Genomic DNA, 16,260 nt, shown 5'->3' with positions numbered 1-16,260 from the left:
AGTGACCTGTGGCTAGTGACTGCCATATTGGAAAGCACAGATCTAGAGAAACTGAGGCAGTGGGCTGGATAATGAGGGCCCAGAGAGAGAAGCACAAAGCTAGGGTACAGGTGTGTGAAAGGGGTCCTGCCCAGCCACAGACCAGGAGTGGCTGATACTGGCGTGGGGCTCCCTTAGGGGATGTGGAATTAGAACCCAGAATTGCACAGGTCTCTCCTAATGTCCACGCTGAGCTGCCAGCAAACTGGTATATGCCTGGCTTAGAGGGTTGGAGACTTCCCTCAGCCCTGGCTGGGACCCACCAGGGTCCAGCCCGAAGCCTCAGGCTGCATCCAGTCAGAGGTCAGAGGCTGAAGGTCAGGATGTCTTCATGTTCTCCTGCAGGCCCAGGGTGGAGCTGGTGGCCGCAGGGTCACGTTCTCCCTGTGTGTGCATTGGAGGGGATACAAGTCAGTCCTGGGGAAGCTGCTGCCCACCCCCTCCCCCAACACAGACTCAGGGAGTTCTCTTACCTTCCCTGGCCCCATGTCCTCCGCGTACTTGAACTTCTTCTGCTTGTAGTAGTGCCTCTTGGGCAGGATGTGGAGCAGCAACAGGTCACAGAGAACCGTGGCCTGGGGGCAGGGAGGGCCGTGGATAGAGCACAGAAGCTGGGGGCAGGTACAGAACACTCCACATCTCACCTCAGTCCCTACTGACTGTGTGGCCCTGGCTGAATCCTGCCCTACTCCACGACTCAGTTTCCTGGAGAGGGCATGAGGCACTGCAGGACTCTCAGGGGATCAAGACAGCCCCATCCCACTCTGTCCTGCACTGGATCAGGGCCTTGGTTTTCTTGGATATACTGTGAGTCTAGGGTGTGGTGGGAAGCTGCTGGCTTGATAAGATGGACAGTTCTGGTCAAGTTTTGGAGTGAAGGGGTTGCTGCTACTGAGATGTGGAAGAGGAGGGGAAAACCCTAGCACGGTGACCCAGTGACCCCAGCACTTACCACCCCAAAGATGCCAATCCCAGAGCCAATGGTAGTCATTGTGGGGATGATGTCAAATTTCCCAGCCTGGTGGTAGGGGCCAAGGGAGAGAAGGATTAACAGTCAGAGGATCCCAGCTGGAAAAGGCCAGGCCTGGAACAAGGGGCTTCTCCATCCCTCGCTGTGAACTGTCCACACTGCCTGGGCCCATGGCTCTGACTGTATTTGGGGAACCAGCTGCCAGTCGGACAACCTGGGTTTTGACCTCGGCTCTGCTTACCTGTTCCCAGGGAGATTGTGGGGAGACATGGGCACAGTCTGCAAAACCTTGCACTCGACATCACTCATACCCTATCTGTTGTTAGAAGCAGAACTGCTGAGTGAACCCCATCCAACTTCCTGTCGTCCATTACTGTAGACACCCGAAGGTGCTCATGGGAACCAAGACTATGTCTCAGCTGCCACCCCTCTCATGCTGGACACTCACCTTGCCATCCACCAGGATATCAAAGCGAACCCCAAACACCTTGAAGAGGTGACGGCGGTTGGTCCCGTTCTCCACGAAGTGCCGGGCAAACCTTGGGGAAGGGGTGAGGTGGCAGGAGGGTGATGGATTTCTCAGAGCATCAGGGGTGCGGGAGCCCTTAGAAGTCTGCGAGTACAGCCCATCCCCAGTCGCAGACAGGACTACAGGCCTCATGCCAGGAGTGCCATACTCAACTCTTGCTCTGTATTCTGGTGTCAGCATTTCCCCAGCCAGTGATGGCCAGGTGGGCCTCAAGGGGACTGAGACCCAGGGGCGGGGGACTCAAGCCTCCAAGGCACTGTTCCCTGCTGGCTTCCTGCTGGGCCACCCAGGCAAAATAGGAGCTTCCCAGGGCCCTCTGCTCCCCTGTAGGGACACTTGCTCAACCCCACAGGGTTCTGGGTACAGTAGAAAAGCCTGCAGGACCAGGGCCACAAGAAAGGATGTGCCGGTGGGGGCTTGACAGGCACCTGAAGTTGAAGCCTGGAGACAGGTTTTTCTCCTCATATAGCCCGTGGAACTCATAGATGGGTTTGCAGTGTCGTACGTGCCAGTCCAGGTCACAGTTCCAGTCGATGGTGATACCAACCGCACCGCCCTGCCAGGGACACAGACACTTAAGATCCAGGATTTCAGGATTAAGAAACTTCTGTTTTACAGCTGATACCAGCACTCTCTCAAAGAGGGAACTTTTTTTGTTCAAGAAAAGACACTGAGAATCTGCTTTGGGGTAGAGGTCCTGTCACCCTCTCTGGTCTCACATCCCTCTAATCGCACTCCACTCTCCTCTTTCTGAACACAGAATACACCAAGTTCTTCCTACCTCAGGGCCTTTGCACATGCTATTTTCCCAGTTTTCCACAAAGTTGGCTCCTTCTCATCCTTTGGTCATTTCCCCTGACAGACGTTCTCTGACCACCACTCCCAATCTAAAATATGTCCTTGTTACTCTTCTTCCTGTTGTACTCTGTGTGTTTTCTTTCAGAACATTTATCACTTCATAGTTATATGTTTATTTTGTGTGATTATTTATTAACCCATCTCCTCCAAGATTATAAACTTCAGGAGTATGAAGTGCGTCTGTCTCGTTCGTTCCTGACTCCTGAGTTCCTAGCACAAGTCACAGTGCAGGAGGCAAGCAAATAGCTGCGGAACTGAAGAGTGAATCTGAGGCTGGCCAGTTAGCTCAGCTGGGTAGAGCATGGTGCTGATGACACCAAGGTCTGGGGTTTGATCCCTGTACCAGCCAGCCAAAAAAAGAAGAAAAAGAGTGAATCTGTGAAGACATGGATTAGGAAGAGAAAACTTGAGAAAGTGAAGCTCCTCTGGGTAAGGCAAGGAACAGGACAGATAGGGTGGGCTAAGCGACGGGAGAAGAGTTGGGAGGTGGTCAGAGAAGGGGGCAGGGAGCTGGGCGACTTGGTGGGAGGCTGTACTGAGAAATTCCCAGTAGGGGATGGCAGGGAGATTTTTAGCAAAGGGAAGTCTGACATTCAGCCTTTAGATTGTATATGTTGCTATGGGGTAAACCCTCTCCAGGGGTTGGCAAACTGAGGCCCACTGGCTGAATGTGGCCAGGCCCATTATTTACATGTTGTCTGTGGCTGCTTTTGCCCAACCACAGCTTGCTTGGGTAGTTGGCACAGGGACCATGCAGACTTGCAAAGCTGAAAATATTTACTATCTGGCATTTGGAAGAAAAAGTTTGCTGGCCTCCGCTGCAGACAACTGTGTCATGAGTGAGATTTTTGGTAACACCACAGAAAAGGGACTGATCTCCATCCCTGAATAGGTGACTGCTGGAGCAGGAATAATAAGGAGGAGGTACATGGGATTGCCACATGCCAGGCAGTAGTGAAGTGCTGTCACAGGTATGAACTCACTTGATCCTCAAGACAACCCCAGGAGACTGGCACTATTATTGTCCCCACTTGCCAGGTGCAAAAGCTCAGACACACTCTAGTTAAGAGACCTGTCTGAGGTCACACTGCTCAGTAGGGGCAGAGCCAAGATCTGAACCCAGTCAGCCAGCTCTGTGCTCATTATAAGGTGCTGCTTCTCGGAACCCCAGGTGACTGTGAGGATCTTAGGACACAGGATTTCTCAGGGCCATGGGCTATGGGATTCAGGCTGATTTTGCTTAATATTTTTTAAATGTGGAACATCAGCAAACGTCCAGGTGATAATATCTGCCCGCATCCATTCATTCTGGGCACCTCCTTTGTGCCAGATCCATGCCAGGCCCTGTGGAGGACACAAGCCTGTCCCCTGGGGTCCTCTAGTACTAGGGGACAGACCCATACATATACTCAGCCACACCAGGGAGGCTGGGGAGGATTAAGTGGGCCTGAAAAACCTTTATTACAGCCCAGGGCCCAGCCCTTCCCACTCACCCGGCACCAACCCCCGTACCTTCTCAGCCAGGGTGCTAAAATTCTGGCCTGACTCTTGCACCACATAGCCAAGCTTGAAGACAGGGCAAAGAGGGTGCAAGGTCTTGTGATAGAGGCAGGTCTTCATGTAGGTGGCATTGACCTCCTCCACCAGGTTGCGCCTACAGGGGCAAAAGGAATTGGCAGCAGCCCTGTGCCAGCCAGGAGGGTGCCCACCATGCCCCAAGGCTCTGGGGATCCCCCAAAGGCTCCAGGTTGCCCCTTTCACAGCCCACCCCAGGTGCCTGGCCTGGACTTCTGCCTTCAGAGAGAGATCAGCAGGAATGGAGGGAGACAAAGACCGTTGCGACCAGCTGCAGCAGCCTCGGGGAGCCAACTGCACTTCTGCCCATGTTTCCCACGAACCTGTTGACCTTGAAGCGTGGAAAGCTGATGCTGTTCTTGATGAAGAGAGTGAAGTTCTCAGCCTCCCGGAGAAGGGCAGGGCTGGAGGAGAGTTCACGCACTCACTACCCCTCCCTAGAAGTCCCCTGTATGCCCCACGCAGAGCTTGGTATGGGGGTCATGAGAGCACACAGGGTGCTGCCGCAGCCTTGGAGGGGTGGAGGGGTGGGTGTGCTATCATGGTGGGCTCACAGGCCCCCTGACCAGGGTAATCTTTGGCCTGGGCCACATGGATGGGGTGAGGGTGGGGTCAGAAGAAAGGGGGACAGATGCTTTCCATTTGCACATCTCCCTTGTCTGGGCTGGGGACCCTGTTCCCAGCTCCCTGGAAGGACAGGGCATTACTGTGGGATGTTGTCATCCACCTCCACGGGGCACCAGCCAAAGATCTCGCATGTCTGCACGGTGTCATTGAAAGCCACGCACTTGCCTGTGCGGATGCCTGGAACAAGGGAGAAAACCTTGGGTTCCCACTGCAAGCTGGGGGTGCAGCCAAGGCCCCCCAGACCCTTTCCCTAGGAGACTCCAGTGATGGGGCACCCAAGAGAAGGAGTCTGAGGACAGAAATGTGACTGAGTCTGGGACAGGGCAGTGGGAGGGGAGAGAACAGGAAGGACTCCCTAATGGAGGACACCTTGCGGGGAGGGGTGTGGAGAGAGGCAGGTGGGTGCCAAGGACACCAGGGTCTGGAGCTGAGAGGCGCATGGAGGGGGTCAGCGGGAGGTTGACCTTACCTTGGGCCTTCCTTTCTGCCTTCCCAGGGATGCAGCTGCTGTCATCCCTGCACGTACCCCCTTCTGGGTGCTGGGGGAGGGAAGAGCTGCTGGCCTCAGGCCCCTTGGGTGGGGCCCTGGGAAGAGCCCCTCCCACCCCCAGGGCCCTAGGGAGGGCATGGGGCAGTGTCCCAGACCTTTTTGGAGTGACCCATGCTCACAGCCTCTTTCCCCCCAGTCCCCGTCCACACTGCTCTGCCAAGGCTCCCTTTGGGCTCATGCCAGCTGTCCATTGCCAATGCCAGCATGCAGGGGTGGGGAGGTTGGGGGACAGGGATAGGCAGGAACCAGGACTCAGCATCCTGCTTGGCACACAGCTGGGAGGGAAGGCTCAGCACCGCCAATTGTTGACAATTACTCCATGTGAATCTATGCCTGAAATTCTACCACTGTGGCCCCTGCAAGAAGCCTATCCAGCTTCACCTCCCATGCCCAAGGGACACCCCCCTTCCATGTTATTTTCCCCTGTGGGCCCATAAGGGGGGAGTGGGCAGGAGTCCTCACCTCTGCACAGTAGCCTTGAGTCTGTTGAGGGGTCACAATGATATTGGTCATGACCACGAAGGAGCTGTCCCCCTGGAAGTGAGGGGCAGGGGAGGGTGGGGCAGGACTCTGAGTTGGGAGAACAGACCAAGAACCCAAACACTGCCTCAGGAGGCCCCTAGAGTCCACATGACACCAGTAGCCTCCACAGCCCATGATGTCAGAGTGGGGAGGGATTACCAAGCTGCTTCTGCTTGTCATTCACAAACTGACGTCCGGGGGGTGGGGGGAGAGAGAAAGAGGAGCTGGACTGGCCCCACAGGGAGGTAGCACAGAGCCCCACCCAGCCCTGAGCCAGGCCCTGTAGGTGGAAGGTGCACCCCTGAGTCAGCTCACCTGGGCTGGGAAGACGTAGTCAGCTACATCCCACACCTGGGGGCCGAGGTCTGGGAGCTGGGTCACGGCCAGGCCCTTGAGTTTGACGGAAACACTGCTGATGAGGCCACTCGAGGTCTGGTAGCCCTTCTCGTAGACAAACACCCACCTGCGGGGTGTTGGGGGTACAGGGGAGTTGTGGTTCTGGGTCAGAGCTGGGCGGGCCATTTGAAGATGGCATGTGACTGTGTGGGCCTCTGCCCTCTCTGGCACCAGTTGGATGTGTCAGGTGCTTCTGCTAGCCCTCCCCAGATGCCTCTGAGCCATGCGCTGCTCCTAAAGCTCCTGTCTTGGGCTAGAGGCAATACAGCCTCCCCTACCTCCCCTGTGGGCCGGCACTTGATGTTCCATCGTTCTTTTCACTATGAAAGTACTCAGTCCCAGGGAGGACATCCATTGAATGACTCTTCAGGATCTTTTTCCAAGAGCGAGGTTTGCTGGGGCCTGGAGGCCAAGCCTGTCAGACCCCAATCCTCCTTCCTAGAGTGCTCCCGAGGTCCTCCCACCCAGAAACAGCAGAGCATGATGGCTGAGTCTGGTCTTTGGGGCCCAGCAACCTGGAACTGAATCCCAGCTCCACTACTTACTGTCTGTGTTCTTTGGGGTAAGCTATTCAATCCCTTTATGCCTCAGTTTCCTCATCTGTAAACTGAGGATAGTACTTGTTGTTGTGTTAAATGAGTTAATACATGCAAAATCAGTGCTGTATAGACGTTAGCTATTATTATTATCTCAGCCATGCTGGGAGCCCCTGGGAAGGGGGATGAGAAGGGAAACAGAGCGGGAGTGGCCCTCTGAAGGGCTTGCAGCATCCAGCCTCCCAGTCGGGGCCCTTGTGGGAATGGTCAGGCTGGAGTCCCAGCCCGCTTGGGAAATTCTGGACTTTCCTTCCCAGCACTGAGAGCTCCTGTTCCTTCAGGTCCTCCACTTTCTGTCTGGGAGTTTTGGGGGTGCTAACCTCCCTCCTAGGCCCAGGGGTGGATGCATGACCAAGACTTGCCAATCAATGTTCCATGCCCCTGGAATCGGTGACAGATCTAAGGATGGATACATGACCAGGGGAGTTTCAGCAATGAGGCCAGGATTTTTCTAGGAACTACTGGAAAAGAAACTTCCTCTCTACTGGGTGGCTAAGTAGGGTGTCTGCAAGACCAAAACAATGGTTAGCCATCTTTCCTCCTCACAGAGAAAGCAAGCCCAGGATTGAAGCCCACCTGGAGGAAAGCCAGACCAGGAGATGAAGATGGAGAGAGGCAGACTCCTGACAATGTTGTTTGAGCACCTGGATCCAGCCATACCTGAAGCATGTTGAAAAAATCTTCTGGACTTTTCAGTTATATAAGCCAATAAATTCCCCTCCTTTATTTAAGACAGCTTGGGTTTGATTTCTGTTGCTTATGATGGAAAGAGTCCTGAATAACATTTCTCTCCAGGGTGTGGGCTCCTTCCTTCAGGAAAGATGCTTCAGTGAGACACAGGGTAACTGTGCGTGTGTGTGTGTGTGCGTTGCCCATTGGGGTGTGTAGCTGTGTATCCCCAGGACAAATCTGTGAGTGCACCTGTGGGCAGATAGGTTGTACCTCCTCCACCCCTTACCTCTATCCCCAACTCATCTGTCCAAGCAGAGCTCAAGGCCATCTGCTCCCCTCTCCTGTCCCCCAGAGCTCAGGCTTGGTAACAGAATTAATTCACCAGGCTCCTTAATCCCAGAGTCATTGCTACCTCTCCGGGGGCTGTCTCCCTGCTCCAGACCCCAGGGAGACCACTAATGTCCTCTTTTCTCCTCCCATAGTCCATCCCCCTCCTTCTCCAAGTCCCTCTCTCATCCTGGCACTGGAACCAAGCTACACACTCCCCAAGCCTAAGCATGGGCACTGCTGCCCCCTGCAGGTCCCAGGTAGCAACAGGTGAAATGTGACAAAGGCCCCCAATTCTCAGTGTCCTGAGCCTGTCACTCTCCTCCAGCCCCATCTCCCCCCATAGGTCCCTTCCTCCAGGAAGGCCTCTGGCTCTGCACCCAAGCTCAGAAGCTGTTGGTAGGGGAAGGGGGAGCTGCTCCATATTCTGAACCCCTCTGCAGGAGAGACCACTGACGTCACTCTTGACATCCCTACCCCCAGCATCCCAGCAGCATTTCTCTCTTTGCCCAAAACCAACTCATAACATAGATGGGGAAACTGAGGCCTGGGGGAGTGTCCCTCCCAAGAGTCAGAGGCCAAGCAGGGGTCAACCCCAGGCTCAAGGCACCCAGCCCGAGACTCTGCCCCCTTCTGCTAGGCAGCGCTGGCTTCAGTGTGTCCACCAGGAACCAGCAGCACAGCATGCAAGCAGAGCCACATGGAGGCTGCATGCTGGGGCTGATGCAACATTTCCAGGCTGTGTCTGCCCCTGGGGCTGCCAGTCTTGGGGTCAAAAGGACAAGTCAAATATGGCATTAGTGACCTCAGTTCTGGTAATAGTAGAATGACCATGGTGCCAGACCCGACCTTCTAAAGACATGCCTTGACCTGGCCTTGTCGTCCCACCCCAGGAAGGCCACCAAGGGGGCCTAATATCAAGGACACTGGCATCTTCAGAAGCCCACCCCCTTCCAGAAACAATCTTCCCCAGTCTTTCTACCTCATCCTCACCAATACTCTGTCCAAGGGCTCCCTTCTCCAAAGGCCCCACGTGGATGAGGCCACATGGTACCAGCCCTGCCACTTACCAGCTGTGTATCTTCAGGCTAAACCTCTTTGAGCCCTGGTTTTCTCAGTAAAACAGTGGTGATGGCATCTATTCAAAGGTGCTGCTCCCTCAACGAATATTTAGCAAGGCTCTGCTATGTACTCAGCCCTGGACTGGGCGCAGGGAGAGACAAAAGCGTCTAGGAAATTGTTCTCTTTAAGGAAATTAGCATGATGCCTGACACTCAGTAGGCATGTAATAACTAAAACCTATTTTTACTGTCTTTGATCCTTCTTCACAAATTCCTCTTTCAATGTGGATTCGCCCCATTCCCCTGACTTCCATGCTCAGCCTGGGTTGAATCCCACTTGAGATGTCACAGACATGCTGTACCCTCCTGATTTCTATCTCCAGATCTGCACTCTCCCCTGAGATCCAATTCCACACATTCACAAATTCATTTAGTCATTCTCCAAATATTTATTTATTGAGCCCCTATTATGTGTCAAGCTCTGCTCTAGACACTAAAAATACAGAAGTGAGCAAAACAAAAATCCTGCACTCAAGGAACTTACACAAATGTCTACATCTCCAACTGCTTGGGGACTCACATCCCTCCTCACGCCCATCCCCAGACTTCTCACAGGTACCTCAAAATCACCCGGACCCTTTGGAAAACAGTCCTGCAGTTTCTCAAAAAGTTAAACATGGAATTCCATTTGACCCAGCAATACCACTGCTAGGTATGTATCCAAGAGAAATAACACCATACATCCACACAAAAACCTGTACACAAGTATTTATGGCAGCATCATTCATAAGAGCCAAGAAGTGGAAATAGCCATCGACTAATGTCCACAGACTAATGAAAGGATAAACAACATGTGATATATTCATATTGGAATGAGTATTATTTAGCCATAAAAAATTACGAAGTTCTGGGCTGGCCCGGTGGCACACTGCTACAGTGCACCGCTTGAGAGCGCAGCGGCGCTCCCATTGAGGGTTCGGATCCCACATACAGACCGGTTCCCGCTCACTGGCTGAGCGAGGTGCGGGCGCAGCACCGAGGGTTGCGATCCCGTTGCCGGTCCCGGTCCGGTACGGGGGCAACACTGAGGGTTGCGATCCCGTTGCCGGTCCCGGTCCGGTACGGGCGCGACACTGAGGGTTGCGATCCATTGCCGGACACAAAAAAAGACAAAAAAAAAAAAAAGTTACGAAGTTCTGATACAGGTTGTAACCAACACGGATGAACCTTGAAAACATTCCGGTAAGCTAAAGAAGCCAGACACAAAAGACCACATATTGTATGATTCTATTTATATGGAATATCCAGAATGGCAAAGTAGGCTTTGAGGAGGGGAAATGGGCGGTGATTGCTAGAGGGTACACAGTTTCTTTTTGGAGCGATGAAAATAGATCGTGGTGGTGATTACACAACTCTGTGAATACGCTAAAACCACTGAATTGTATTTTTGAAAAGGGTGAATGTTACGGTAAATGAATTCTATCTCAACACAGAGTACTAATCTACAAACAAAAATTCAACCAGACTAGCCTGAACTCCTCCTCTCCCCATAGAATTTGCTCCTCCTGCGTCCTCGTCATGGGGGATGGTGCCGTCCCTCCCCTGTCACCCAGGCTCGAGCCTGGGCATTATCCTCATGGCTGCCCTCCCATCATCCCCACATTCTTTGGGTCACTCTGTCCTTCCTGTCTTCCTTTGGCTTCCATCTAAGTACCCAGAGGGGCTCTTTGTTGGGAGGCCGAGACACAGGAGAAGCTGGGGCAGGTGCCAGGGGCAGCTCTGGCATAGGGCTGGGAGGACAGGCCAGGCAGCTGGCAGGACATAGGGCGTAACCACAGGCAGCAATTGACCCAATGGGGCTTTTGCTGTCAGGCAACAGCAGGCTTTAGGAGGGGCAAGACTGGACTCTAGGTCCAGGAGGGACTGAGCTCAGAGCTGGGTTAATAAACATGCAGCCTGCAGACAAGATAGGCCAATGATTTGTTTTTTAAAATTTTGCAAGGAATCGCCAACCTCTGAAAACAGAGAAGGTTTCTTTCACCCATAAATTCCAATTTCCCACTTCTCCTGAGAAGTCGGAAGTTCTGTCTACACTGTGTGCACGGCAATGATGGACAGAAGCAGTGGCCACCCCGGGTGGGGGCCTGCCAGGATGATGGCTTCTGCCCTGCAGCGTCACTGCTTCTGCCTTGGGGACAGCCTCGTCCTCTCTTCCCATCACTGCTGCCTCTTCATAGCTGTCCTGCCTCTGGCCTTCACCCCCACCCCTGCCTGTCCCCCTCCTCGGCTAGACACCTCCCAAGGCCTCAGCCAGCGGCACTGCTCGCGCCCCCATATCCTCTCCCCGTAGCTCCGTTCATGCTCCCATCAGCCCAGTCTGATGGACTCTTGCGGCTCCTCTCCTGCCCCAGGACCCTCGTTCACACTCTGCTTCCCCACAGGAGGGCCCCGACCGGGGGCAGGCATACAACCAGCTCCTCCAATCAGGGCATTCCACCTCCTTGGCCACAGTGATTGGCTCTGGGTGGGCACATGACCCAACCCCAGCCAATAAGAGCCAGACCTGGGACTTTTGTTGGAACTCTGGAGGAGAAGACTCTCTTGTGCCTTGGGGGTGCGACTCTGGTGGGATGTCAGCCTGGAGTTGCTGGTGGCCATTTTGTCACTATGAGGACAGAGAGCCTGTCTGAGAATGGAACTCCACAGAGAAGAGCAGAACCAAAAAGTGAAGGCAGATCCTAGACAGCTTCATTTGAGAACCAAAACTGAACCAACCTGAATTCCTCATCTCCCCAAAAACCTTGCTCCTCCTGAGACCTCATCATGGCAGATCCAGCCAGGCCTGAAGCCCACATTGATTTTTCAGTTAAATAAGCCAATCAACACCCCTGCCCTTCTTTCAGATTTTTATTTTTATTTTTTATTTATTTATTGATATTTTTTATAAAGATGACTGGTAAGGGGATCTTAACCCTTGACTTGGTGTTGTCAGCACCACGCTCACCCAGTGAGCAACCGGCCATCCCTATATAGGGATCCGAACCCGTGGCCTTGGTTTTATCAGCACCGCACTCTCCCAAGTGAGCCACAGGCTGGCCCTATTTTTATTTTTTTTGCAGCTGGTTAGTACAGGGATCCAAACCCGTGACCTTAGTGTTACAAGGCTGCTCTCTAACCAGCTGAGTGAACTGGCCAGCCCCTCAACTCTTCCCTTTAAATCCAGTGTAATTGGGCTTCTGTCACAGGAACCAAAGGAGTTCTGGCCAGTTCATCCTCAGCTCCTCCTTCTCCCTCTCCCCACAGTCTGTCCCCGCTCTGTCCCCTGGCACAGCACTAGGCATGGAGAAGATGATGCAGAAATGGTCCCTGCATGAGTTTCTTTCAGCAATAAATTGTATCCATCCTTATCCTTAATTGGTGCACTCCACGACCAATTTGGAGATCTCAGAACATGGGATTTCAAGAGCTCTGTGTGGGGACGAGTGAGGACTGAGTGAGAAGAGGCCCAGAGGGGCCAGAGAGAAAGCTGAGAGCAGACCTGCCCGGCCTATGGCCCCCAGGCCTTTGCTCATGGCTGGTGGCAGGTCACCTTCTCCAAGAAGCCTTCCCAGCCCTCCCTGACCAAACGGCATTCACGAATCCCCCAGGGGATCCTGTGTGCTACAGCCAGACCAACCCCTTCTCTCCCCGAACCAGAGCCCCCAGGCAGGACCATGTCCCAGCATGCCCCTAGCATGGGCCAGCTAGGTCATGGGTGACAGCCCACTGCCCTGACACCTCCAGTGACAGAGCACATCACCTCCCGGGAGACAGCTCTAACTGTGAGACCATCTTAATCTGAACATTTTAGCTCAGCCCTTCCAGAGCCTCAGGCCCACTCCCTCTCTCCACTCGCACTGGGCTTCCAGAAGAGCATGACTGAGAGAGATCATAGCCTCAGTTTCCCTCCTCAGAAGCTGTTCCAGTCCTGGACATCTCAGCCCGTCTGCCTCTCTCTCTCCACCGCAAAGTCTCAAGACCTCTCTTCATCTGAGTTGCTGTGCTCCACGTCCCTCTGTCCAGTTCTGTCTCTGTCTACCCATCCCCCAGCTGGCTTCTGTCCTTTCTCTGGGGCTGAGGGCCTGGCTCTACTCCCATGCTCCTCTCTGTCCACCCTGCAATGCCCACAGCTCCAGACATTTGGACAGACATCTGGGAGGAGCAAATTGTTGAGCTGAGTGCAACATCTCTGGGGGGCCCCTTCCAACCCTGCCCTGTGTAACGGTTGGGGAACTGAGGCCTGAGATGCCGAAACCAGCTCTGGGGGGGTCAAGGCTTCAGTCTGCATCTGTGGGTTCCCAGCTGAGGGGTCAGTGCAGCACTGGGCAGTGGCCAGATGAGGGCGACAGAGACAGCAGGAGCTGCAGCCCAAGCAGGCCTGAAGCCAGGGCTCGGGGGCAGGTAGGGGGGGTGTTGGGGGGCAAGGGACTCTGCCTTCTAGCCTCTGCTATGTGACTTAGGCAGGGCAGTGGCCCTGAGGATGTTTCCTTCGCATGATATGAAGGCCAATTTGGAGCCGTGCAGCCGGGTTCAAATCCTGATTAGCCTCTTCCTGACCGTGAGATCCACTAAATCACTGTGCCTCTGAGCCCCATGCGTTCTAAGAAGGGCCACATCCATCTGGAAACTGAGTCGACTGTTTAGGGAGGGAGGAAGGGAGGGAGGGAGGTAGTGAGGTTCTGGCTGGAGGTATGTGTTCAGGGCTAGATGGCAGCTTGGGGCACGTGCTGCTGCTGGGGATGGGGTGGGTGGACTGTCTTTTCCATTCTGACAGTCTGTGACCATCACACAGGAGGGCCCTGGTGTGCTCACAGCTGCTGATCTGAAAGCAGAAGTAGGGAGCCGCAGGGGCCAGAGTGAGGATACCTTCTCCCAAACTCTGGGCAAGAGGCAGGCTGGGCCTGAGTGGGCACCTCTCACTGCCCCAGAGGGTCAGGAGGGAAGCTAATGGTGGACTTCTAGGTCCATCCTGTGCCTGGCATCCCACCGCCAGTGCCCATTCAGAAGGTCCCCCAGAACTATGTGATGGTGGGAAAGGAGCAGACAGAGGAGGGGCCCGGGGGTCGGGAGGCCTCAGTTCTCACCGTGGATTTGCCACTGACTTGCTGTGTTACCTGGAAACCCCACTGCTCCTCTCTGAGCCTCAGTGTCCCTCACAAGCTCAAACATCTCAGATGTCAAATTGGCTTGTGAACAGGAGGGAGGCAGAGGCCGAAAGGCATCAGAGGACTGGCTCTCGCTCCACCTGACCCTCTCTGAACTTTGGGGACTGGAGGGGCAGAGGGAAGACTGTTTCAGATGCCAGAAATTCTGGGAGGATCAGGACTACAAGGTCACTGTAAGGACCTCTGGTCAGCCTGCCTTGGTGCCCTGGGTTGGAACCACAGCAAAAATGGGGACATGGAGACCAGAGGGGCAGAGCCCTCAGAATCACACAGTAAAGTCAGGCTGGGGCTTCCAGGCACCCCCAGACCCCCAGCAGGGCCTGAGCCCCCTTCAATGGCCCTGGGGCCTTCAGAGCCCTCTGCAGAGTAACTGTGAGTGGACACAATGCACCACACACAGAGGATAGGCCGGGAAATAACTCTATGCACACACAAGGGCACACAGATGTGGGCACCCAGCCCCAGGGACACACTCAGCAGCAACACCCATTGGGCACATGCCCAGATACACGAGGGCATGTGCATGGACACAGAGATCTGGGTGGGACATATGTGCATCCACATGACACATGTGTATGCAAGCCCCTGCCAGGCCCGTCTTGGTCCCCAGGACAGCCAGACTGCAGAGGGAGTCTCACCCTGCTCTGACCCTTTACACCTGGAACAGTGGGACAGCTTCAGAGATGCCCAGGAAGGAATTATCATCCCTGGGACCAGAACTGACCTCCATCCTCTGCCTGACATGCCACCATTCAGGTACCAGGTGTTCAGAATTTGAGAATTTCTCTGCTCCTGGGGACTCAAATATCCCAGGATGTCCCTAATTTAGTCAGGGAAGGTGGTAGTAGAGCCTGTCTCTCAGGCCTGTAAAATGAGGTATGGCCTGCGTCTCTTAGTAGCAACCTGGTTTGGTGGGAGGTGAGAGGTAGGACTCAGTGGCTATGGTTCATTGGGCCACAGCCTCGCACGCCACTCGCCACTTGAAGAAACCATTAACACTGAGTCAGATTCTCAGAACCCAATGGCTTTGCCTCTTGTTCACCGTATGACCTGATGCGGGGATTTCCCTCCTACCTCAGTATCCCCACCTTGACAGTGAGTTAGCAGGGGTTTCCATGCCTTTCAGATAGCATGGTGGCTTGTCAGGAAGGCCTACCAATGGATGAAGAGAAAGAGGTTCCGCGGTGTCATGGGGCGCATGCCAGAGCCTGGAGGACGGGTCCAGGTTGGGGACTAGTGCAAGAGGGAAGTGGGGAGGGGGCCCAGACTCACCCAATGACGTAGACCAGAACCAGGAGCTGGATCAGCCGGAAAACAACGCCCACCTTCTTGTTGCGTACAAGCACCATTCGGGGGGTGTCGTACTCAAAGAAGAAGGCAGCCAGCTCATCTTGGAGCCGCCGTGCCATGGTGGCCAGGCGGGCACTCACAACTGAGCCCGCTGCACGGCCTTTACTCTCAGAGTGAGCCCAGCATCACCACCCAAGTCTACAGCGGCACTTCTGGGGGGCTTCCCAGCCCTTTAGGAAGAGCAAGGCAGGGCAGGTAGAGCCAGAGGTCAGGCGTCAGAGGTCAGTTGGAGGCACTTGGGTTGGGAGAGAGTGTCCTTGGGTGGTCAGAGCAGATCTTGGCCTCTGGAAGGCAACGGACTGCAGGCCGCCGCGCCCGTGGACAAATAAATTCCCAAAGATAGATGGGGGCGGGGCTGCTGGGCCACCCAGGCCCAGCCCCACTGCCCCTCCTGGCTCCGCCTGGGCCAGGCTGGGCCTCCGGAAGCAGGAGCTGTTGGCAGGAAACCACCAGCCACCCCTCACAGGGGCAAAGATAAAGCCATCAGCCACTCCCATCTTCAAAGAACCCGGCAAGACAGAGCTCTGGCCAGGGCCTGGAGGAAGCTGGGGTGGCCTCAGGCTAGAGCCCCCCAAAGTCGGGAACCCATCCCCACCCCCTACCCCGCATCAATCCCTTCCCTCACTCCCCAGGTGGGCAGCTCAGTCCCTGGGGGCCTCCAGCAAGTAGGTCAGAAGAGCAAGGAAGGCCGCTTGCGGTCCTGCTGCCTGACACTTCCTGAGCCATGGCTGGAACCCCACCCCTGCCTTTGTAGACCACTTTCTGTCCACCCATCCCTCTGAGTTCAAGCCTGGCCTGTGTCCCATCAACCTCGGCACTGAGCTGGCATCTCTGTCATCCCACATCTCTCCTTTCCCGTCACCTGTCCTGCCCTAGCCACACCCCCCATCCCCCACCAGAGGAGCCCGGGGAAGGCAAGGGCCACATCGATCACACATTGCCGTCGGGCCCAAGGCCAACCAGGAAAGCCGGACATCAGAAGTC

General features: G+C 54.8%; 1 protein-coding gene across 1 annotated transcript; it reads right to left on the bottom strand.

Annotated features, from left to right (window-relative positions):
* P2RX1 (purinergic receptor P2X, ligand-gated ion channel, 1) lies at positions 1–15,611 on the bottom strand. Its single transcript, XM_008568763.1, has 12 exons — positions 15,199–15,611; positions 5,986–6,133; positions 5,611–5,682; positions 5,068–5,137; positions 4,679–4,775; positions 4,295–4,375; positions 3,909–4,050; positions 1,967–2,094; positions 1,458–1,548; positions 992–1,057; positions 513–614; positions 1–423 (listed from the first exon to the last, which is right to left on the bottom strand). The coding sequence occupies exons 1-12, from the start codon at positions 15,333–15,335 to the stop codon at positions 358–360; spliced, it is 1,200 nt and encodes a 399-aa protein (XP_008566985.1). The 5' UTR covers positions 15,336–15,611; the 3' UTR covers positions 1–357.
* Positions 15,612–16,260: the final 649 nt, after the last annotated feature.

Source organism: Galeopterus variegatus, unplaced genomic scaffold (genome assembly GCF_000696425.1).
Source record: "Galeopterus variegatus unplaced genomic scaffold, G_variegatus-3.0.2 Scaffold25, whole genome shotgun sequence".
NCBI classification, from domain to species: domain Eukaryota; kingdom Metazoa; phylum Chordata; class Mammalia; order Dermoptera; family Cynocephalidae; genus Galeopterus; species Galeopterus variegatus.
Note: the sequence above shows the minus strand (reverse complement) of the source record. Positions and strands in the feature narration are given on the sequence as shown.

Bases quoted from the DNA above. Each gene is read 5' to 3' on its own strand.
- P2RX1 (XM_008568763.1), bottom strand. From the start codon at position 15,335: ATGGCACGGCGGCTCCAAGATGAGCTGGCTGCCTTCTTCTTTGAGTAC. The intron at 5,138-5,610 runs GTGAGGACTCCT...TCCCTCCCCCAG, and splicing joins CTCAAGGCTACTGTGCAGAG to CACCCAGAAGGGGGTACGTG. The intron at 2,095-3,908 runs GTACGGGGGTTG...TGTCCCTGGCAG, and splicing joins TTAGCACCCTGGCTGAGAAG to GGCGGTGCGGTTGGTATCAC.